Raw genomic sequence first — 8,481 nt, 5'->3', positions numbered from 1 at the left:
ATGGTCAGACGAAGTTTTGGATTATGTTTATCTCTTCCGCCGTGAATCTTTCGGGTTGATCAACGTATATATATATTTTTTTTTAAATCGGATTCCTAGAAAATCCCGCCGGAGGGCACCATAATTCATTAGTCTCTCCGGCAGGGCAGCGGAATATCGATTTTAGGCCTCAAGAGCGTGAGGCTCTGATACCATATTAAGACGATATGAGGGGAAAGGATTGCATAAAGATAATTGTATTATTGATTGATAATTCTGATTCAATACAAGTGCATATATATAATAAACCCTACTAGGTTAAACCCTAACCCTAGACAATAGGCGGCCTTAATGGGCCTAATATCCCAATAACTTAAGTGCATTTCTGAGGAGGGTTCGACATTCCTCGGGTAAAACCGCCAAATTCCCGTTTGTAAGTGGAACACCCCACGCGTACACCACATCGAAACTTTCCAATTGAAGCATCCAATAAGGATGAGTTAACTCCTCATCACAGATACTCTCTTCTGCTTTCCTAACCAAGTTTTCACACAAGTACTGCAAACACAAAAGCAAATCAGCAACACAAATTCATACACCAAATCAGAATACAATCGAGGTATTAGGAACCCGAGACCTCGACTTAAGGAAACTAGATAATCTAAATATCTTGTACTCTAGTCTTAGCAATCCCAAGATATCTTATACGACAATATCTCAACACTAGTTTGGAACCCGTGCACTGCACGGGTGGTAACAAAAATTTTTATTGAAAGTAAAAACTTAATTATTTTTGGATTTAGTAAATAACTAAATTTTAGAAAATTTTACTTTGTCTATTCGTATACTTTTGATAAGTTTATGTTGTTTAATTTTATTCAAATTACTCTACTTTTTTTTCCTCAACTTTTTTACGTATAAAAGGTGAAATCTAAAAAGTGAACTTAAAATTATTGTAGTTTTAAAATCTGTTTATTACACAATATATATTTAATTTTATCCATTGTTGGGTTTCTTTTATCATATTATCCCTCGAACTTTTTCGTTACCATCTCAACCCCTATCTCAGCAGCAATCCCCCAAAATTAACCACCACCTTGCAATACATATCCTACATCCTCCAACTATCCTACCCCTTCTTACCTCCACTATCCCCTACCGTACCTCCAACATAACTCGATTCCCGCCCAACCCCATGGGTGACACCTAACCCTTCTCCGTAACCTTATGCAACTATCCATCCCATCATTACCCACTAATGAGGATCCTTTGTTCCATATGATGTCCCCATCTCCTCTCTCATACTACTCTTTGCTTGACACATCAACATACGAAATAATAAATATACCATATATGTGATTTTTATGTTTATGTGTCAAAAAAGGGAGAGCATGTGATATGAGATGGGACATAAAAATGGGACAGAGGATCCTCATTGATTACCCACCCATCGCGAACCCACGCCTATCACGATCTCCCGCCATCAACACCGTACATTCATTCGCTTGCCTCCCAGCATTTTAAATCATTTTGTCATGCAACACAGTTAATTTAAGATAATTCAAAATGAGAGATTAAACAATAAAATTAAAATGGTTAAAGAATTTTTTTTGGCTAACACTTTATTTTCTCATTACCTTTCAAAGTCATAATGTTATGGATAATTTTTTAAAGTCACTCTAACTTATATAAATTGGAAATAATACCAAGTATCTAAATTGATTTTTTTGATAATTCTATATTATCTATTACTCATGATCTAATACATATTATGAAATTATAAAACTTTACATAAAGAAAGACAACTAATTAACAATTCGAGACTAACTGCAACTATTTTATAGAAAAATTGCATTACTTAAATCAAATATCGTATAAAAAATGTTTGTTGAAATCCTTACTCTTATAAACGTGGGAACTTCATTGCACTGTAGCAATGAATAGTACCTCCCAAAACCCCCCTCTGCCGTTAGATTTCCACACTTAATCTCCACCTTCCATCTCTGCTATATACTCTCATCCACAAATTTAGGTCATCACGTCCAAGATCCGCTTATTTTCATCCATCTCCCTCTAAAAATAAACCCTCCTCAATTCTTTTACTCCATAGCTCCATCTCAGTGTTTTGTTCCCCTTCGATATCATCACACAACAATGACAATGGCGTGATGACGATGACCGTGCTGATGGTGAGTAGACGACGGCGGGACAACCCCAGATGATGCCGATGACAACGCTTTAAGGTTACATCAACTTTCTGCTCCTCGTTGTTCATTATTGTTGACTTTGTTTTATGAGTTCTTTTTGTTTAGCACTTTCAATTTGATCATCATTTTCCGGGTTTTTTTTGCCCTTATATTATGTTGGTGTCCTGTTGAATTATAGGGGTTTGTTTGGTGTCGGTGTCTTTCTTTTAGGCTTCCCTTATCTTGTTTTTTTATAATAACTACCACTTTGAGTGATTTTTGGTGTGTATTCCAATGTGAGTATTGATCTTATATTTTGTTCTTACATTACAGCTTTTAGCTCGTTCTTATTGTTTATTATTTTGTTATTTCTCGGGGTAGGAATTAGATTGCCTAAATTTTAATTGGTGAGGGTTTCACTGTAGTACTGTTATGTTTGTATGTTTCTTTACTAGGTTATATGCTTATTTAATTGAATTGTGTTTTTGGTGATTCAGCCTTCCATTGGCCGGTGATTGATTTTGAATGGTATGTTAGATTTTCAGCAAAAAAACATGTCAGTACGTAAGTATTTGTATCAATGTCTTCGTTTTAGGCTTCCCTTATCTATTGTTGTGTTCTTGTTGATTCAGCTTTCCATTGGTAGTAAGTTAACTGACTGTTTTGATTTGCGTTTTAATTGAATTGTGTTTTTGGTGATTTTAGGTATTGAGAAATATGGTTGCCGTTTGGTTTTGGGGGATTGCAGGTATCACCGAAAGGACATTGATTTTGAATGGTATGTTAGCTTTTATTGATTCTGGTTATGCTTTGATTCTTCTTACAGCACATGCGTCTTAAACTGTTGTGCAGTGATCGTCATAATCTGTTATTGTGTCTATAGGTACTCATGGCGCTCGAGCTTTAAGCGCCTGATCACCTGTGGTGGATTCGGACCCTTGGCTATCTGTGTTAGCCCGTCGCTGAATGTGATTCTTTAGTTTGTTCGTCTGTCACTGTATCTGAACCTTTTTGTTTGCTCCCTTATTTCCTTTACATCACCTTCCTCGGCTTGCGTTTACATCTGGTTACTGTTGCAGTTACAATGCGATTTGGGGTTACCCGTTTTGTTTTTGTCAATCGGCCAGGATTGCCGAGCCGATCCTGCTGGTTGTTGCAATACCCAGGTACCGTATCTATTCGTTTCATAATTATGAGGTGTTGTTTAAGTGTTTAATTCTCCCATTAAAGGATTTTTTTTATAGTTACAATAATCGTTTTGAATGATGGATTCAAAGGCGGTGCAGATGTCATGGCTCACGGGTGATCACCTCTTACTCTAGAGGTGAGGCTCTCTATTTAAGTTGTGATATGTCTTGTGATATGTTACAGGGTTTTAAATCAATCATTTGACTACTTTTTCGTTTCGTCTCAGGTTTATTCAAACAGGATTGTAGATATGGTCATTCAATTTCTCCTGCATAGGTATCGTTTACATGTCCCTTGGTTGCTGAATGTGGTCCTAGGCTCTTTGCTACTTCTACTGTTGTGTTTTAGGGCTTTTTTAGCTTAGTTCTTGAGTTTGTTCGGGTGGCGTGTCGAGAATTATGTGGGTTTTAAAGAGATGTTGGTTGCGTGATATGTTTGGGTTTATCTCGAGTCTGTTATTATTCGAGGGTTTCCTTGGATTGGATTTGTACTTATTTTGGGCGAGTGGTTGTTATTCTTCCGTTGGTGTTTGTTTGAAGTGGGAGTGGGGTTTACTGAAATTTTGTGTTTAGTTTATGCTTCTTTTGCCTGCAATATATATAGTTGACCGTCGCTTTAGAAAGTAGCGTGGGGATAGTTTGGGTGTTTCAGGAAGACTACAGCCTGCGTCTGTATTATAGACCGTGTCTTCAGTTTTTTTCCACATGATTTGTTTCGGTTCTTATTAATGCTCGACTTTTAGAGTGTTATATTTATGTGCTGGCCCTGTCAATAAAATCAGTATTATCTTTCCTGCGTGCTCACTCGATCAGTTTTAGCTTTACAATCGTTTTCCTCTGAAAAGAAAAAGGAAGAGGGAAGTTTAAGCTTATAAGATAAACATTAACATTTTTGTTTCGCATTATGTTTAAAATTTCAGTTCTGGCAAGTGCCAAATTGTTGATTGGAGACAAGGTCACAAGGATGAATGTTATCCATTGCCGGCCAACTCTGAGATAAATGATGAAGCCAGTAGTTTCTCAGGAAATGCTTTAAACCAACCTCACTCTGATGAACATGCAACCCAAATTGAGATTGATGGATTACCAGGTGATGAGCACGGTGAAACTGTTGCATTCTCTTCTCCATACATATCTGCAGAGGATGGGGAAGCTGCAATTGACATTAATGCACGTGTAGAGGAATCACATCCATTCTCAATACAACACAACAAAGCAGTATCATTTTGGCTGCCTCCTGCTTTCCCTGGTCATGACACATGCATCACAACTGGTAAGTTATCCTTTCCCCATATGATTCTAATTACCATATTTACATTTAGTGATGAATATCTTCCTATTCAGAAATGAGTATTGTTTTTGTTTCCTGTTCTAATGCTTATTCACTCTGGTTTTAATTTGCAGCCCGTCGTCATATCCTGTCAAAGTGAGAGACAGTTATCAAAAACTGTTAAAAAGTGTTTTTTTTGCTGAAGGAGCAGCATCATAGACCCCTGGAAACATAGAATGTAACTAATTGAGGCTTTGAATGATTGGTTATATTTTCCTAATCCGGTATCTTGTTCCCCGCGTCATATAAATGTTGACCCGAGCTTTCTTTCCATTTTTACCAGTTTTTTCTGGGCACATGGATTATTGCTTCAGAGAACTAGCGGGAGAGTCACTTTCAGATGACCATGATTTTCATCAATGCCCCTTTTTAAGGAGTATCGACGAGCCAACAAATTTTTCCTTCGCATCTTCGCTGGACTTTTCTCTACATGTAAGTCATGTCTTTTCGAGAAATCTGCTGGAATGATTTCGCCTTTAAAATGTTTCTTCTTATTTTGACATTGATCTAACTTAAATTGTTTCACTCATTTTGTTGCTTCCTTTGTACTCACTCTGTCCCAGTCATTTGTTGTCCTTTTCCATTTTGGGTGTCTTAGTCATATGTTGTCCTTTCTATTTTAAGAATGAATTTGATGAGTAATTTGCTCCATTCACACTCAATTTATTCCATTTGTCATTTAGTAATTGGCCCTCTCCCCCTTTCCTTGGTCTTTGTGCCAAAACCAAAGGACAACAAATGACCGGGATGGAGGGAGTATAATACTCCGATGCAGCTTGCTTCTTACATAGTGCTAACTTGTTTCACTCATTTTGTTAATAATTGAGACGACGGGGAAGCATGGGCCAATTTATGTGCAACTCTATTAAACTTACTACTAACAATTCAAGCGCGAGATGGACGGTATTAAATTAGAAGTGATTAAGGAACTTACATGGGAATTTGAGTTGATCAGAAGGTTGGACATGAAGGAATTTTGTATTCATGGCTCCAAAAATGACTATTTTTTTTCACACTTTTGTGTTATCTTTAATTCGGAAAGATAGAGGATTTATGAAGAAAGATCACAACAACATTCTGATTCATAAGACTTTTTCAAGTTTGAACTGTCTATTATTGGACATTTGGACTAGGGGTAAGATCACAAATTCTCATGTCTGACGAATTATGTTTGCGTAGGTAGGTGGAGCTTAAGGTCCGATTTTTTAAGCTGGCTCAATTTTGACACGGCGTTCAGGTTATTTCATGGACATGATGGAGTTGTTCTGCTTTCTGAGAGATCATTTGTGAGGTATGAGAATCTTGAACATGGCCCCACTGCTCCTCAGTTTAACAGTTTAACCCATTAGCTGCCTCTCAGGTTTTGAGGTCTGTTTGGTTTTGATGCACTCTTTGCTCTCTTTCCCCAACCATGTGAAACTTGTTGCGGAATTTCAAACTACTTGTTTGCTCTGGCTCTCCTTTATTTATTGACGCTTTCCAGAAATATTGTGCATTAGGACCATCTAACTATGTTACTATAATTTATCGTTCTTTGTTATTCTTAGACTCTGAAATGGTTCCTTTGCATTGTTGAGCAATTGAAAGGCTGGTAGTACTTGATGGGATTGTGAACTGAGTTTTGTTTACTTTGATATGGGTGGTTCAATTTGTTCATCAAAATTTCAGATTCTTTTTTTAAAGAGTGTGAGTGTCATGTTGTTGATGCCCATGTCTATACTCGGCTGACTAATTATTAGATTTATAGACAGTGTTAGGTAGGCTTATAACATGTCTTTTAAGTTTATATATTTAGTCAGAGTTTCACTTATTAAGCTGGCGCAAGGGAAATATTAACCGATGAGTTTAATACTTTAATGGTAGTAAGTTGGTGTATAGGATGTCATTCATCTGAACATCTTGATACAGCTAAATAATTTAACAAGATAGTCCTATCCTTATTGCTTGTGTCTCTTATTTCTATTTGGTTTTGTATCAGGTGAGAGGGAGTTTTGATGTTATCCTTTGTCACACTAAATATATCAACATGGATAAAGAGTATGACACTGGTTAGATAGAGGGAGGGAGGGGGACCATTCGAGTCCATTTGAAGCCTTATACTATTGCCATTTTCTTGGGAAATATTTATGCGATTTCGGTTACACGTACCTGAAAAGATAAAAAATGCTTCATATCCATTTGCGAAACCCAGGTCCATTTAAAGCTTCATATCTGATATTTTAAAGGCATTGATGTAATGTTTCTATCTTCTGTTAGATCTGATATTTTTCTGGTGGTAATGCAGGAGAGTTTACAGCTTGTCGATCAACTATGCTCGGCTTCCCCATGAAGCCAGGCACGAAGTCCAAATGCTTATGGCCGTACGCACCTACACTGTTGTTCGTCTCTCCATGTGCGCTCTGCACTCAAGTCTCAAACGGTTGTAATCACCTACCATAAGAACTCAAAGAGTAACTTTTTAAGCATATCATGTACTCTGGTTCGCGCAATGTACTTTATTTTTTAGAGGAAGCAAGTCTCCTTTACTGGCCATGTGTTTTCAATTTATGTTTATTCAAAAGCCGGGCTTAAAGTATTTTACATAAATGTCTTTCTTTTACGCGCTTGTCTTACATGTAGTATAATAATTACTATGTTCTACCATCGTTTACACCGAGGTGAAACGGAATTATCGTTTTAATTTTGATGCCTCACAACAACGTTCTATAAACAAATAACCAAATTGGGGTTCCGCGCCCGGTAGGGCGCGGAGCAACAACTAGTTGTTATAAAAATTGCATTACTTTAATAAAAAAGTGACTTAATATTGTGTAAGGAGGTTTTACACTAAAACGGATCTACACAAAACCCTATTAATGAGTAAAAGTAATTACTAAAACATCTCGTTTTACAAAAAAATTGTGTAAATTCGCTTTACATAAATATTTGCGACTTAGGAAACGCCCCACCCTTGCTTCCATTACCTTTTCAAATCTTAGCTCTTAAGGAGTACATTTTTTCATCTCCTCAAAATTCATTCAAATAAGTACGATGGGATGGGACTATGACAATGAAATCGGATAAAAAGCAATTTTAGAACATTAAGAGCATGTTTGGTCTAAATTGTTAAAAATAATTTTTTGTTTCTAAAGCTTAATTTTTTTTAAGTATTTTTCAAGAATCAGAAACACCAAATTGCTAATTCTATTTTTATGGGCAAAAAAATGGTATTTGAGAAATTATTTTTAACTTTTAAATATATTATGTGTTTGGCCAAAAAGTGTTTTTAAGTCCAAAAACATTTTAAAAAGTGAGACCAAACACACACTAATTAAGCTCTACTTAATTGAATAACAATATAGAAGATGACTATTTAAACGATACATATTAAAAGCTAAAGTAGGTTCTTTAGAGCATGTTTGGCCTCGATTTTCAAAAATGAGTTTTTGTTTATCAAGCTTAATTTTTCAAAAGTGTTTTTCAAAAGCAGAAGCAACAAATTGCTGCTTCTATTTCTATGAGCAAAAATATGGATTTTTAGCTTTTGATAATTTTTTGTTTAAGTTTTAGAAAATGATGTGTTTGGCCAAAAAATATTTTTGAGTCCAAAAACACTTTTACAAATTAGGCCAAACACACACTTAAGCTCTATGCATTCCCTCCTCACGTTCAAACCCTCCTTTAAAAAAAATTAATGAGGATAAGGATATTGGAGGATTGAGTCAATCATAATTAATTTCTAATGTTGTCAATTTACGTGATTTCGGATTTTCAGCCACATAATATTCAAAGATATTGTTTCCTCATTTTTCTAATTAAA

General features: G+C 36.0%; 1 protein-coding gene and 1 long non-coding RNA gene across 2 annotated transcripts; both read left to right on the top strand.

Moving 5' to 3' along the window:
• Positions 1–1,878: 1,878 nt before the first annotated feature.
• On the top strand, positions 1,879–2,937 carry LOC141609347 (uncharacterized). Its single transcript, XR_012527369.1, has 3 exons — positions 1,879–2,222; positions 2,663–2,729; positions 2,871–2,937. It is a non-coding gene; the product is annotated as an uncharacterized LOC141609347 (long non-coding RNA).
• A 116-nt stretch (positions 2,938–3,053) lies between these two features.
• LOC141606383 (uncharacterized) lies at positions 3,054–7,268 on the top strand. Its single transcript, XM_074425487.1, has 5 exons — positions 3,054–3,489; positions 3,580–3,629; positions 4,273–4,625; positions 4,757–5,114; positions 6,967–7,268. The coding sequence occupies exons 2-4, from the start codon at positions 3,604–3,606 to the stop codon at positions 4,780–4,782; spliced, it is 405 nt and encodes a 134-aa protein (XP_074281588.1). The 5' UTR covers positions 3,054–3,489; positions 3,580–3,603; the 3' UTR covers positions 4,783–5,114; positions 6,967–7,268.
• Positions 7,269–8,481: the final 1,213 nt, after the last annotated feature.

Source organism: Silene latifolia, chromosome 10 (genome assembly GCF_048544455.1).
Source record: "Silene latifolia isolate original U9 population chromosome 10, ASM4854445v1, whole genome shotgun sequence".
NCBI lineage: Eukaryota > Viridiplantae > Streptophyta > Magnoliopsida > Caryophyllales > Caryophyllaceae > Silene > Silene latifolia.
Note: the sequence above shows the minus strand (reverse complement) of the source record. Positions and strands in the feature narration are given on the sequence as shown.

Bases quoted from the DNA above. Each gene is read 5' to 3' on its own strand.
- LOC141606383 (XM_074425487.1), top strand. From the start codon at position 3,604: ATGGTCATTCAATTTCTCCTGCATAG. The intron at 3,630-4,272 runs GTATCGTTTACA...TTAAAATTTCAG, and splicing joins ATTCAATTTCTCCTGCATAG to TTCTGGCAAGTGCCAAATTG. The intron at 4,626-4,756 runs GTAAGTTATCCT...TTTAATTTGCAG, and splicing joins TGACACATGCATCACAACTG to CCCGTCGTCATATCCTGTCA.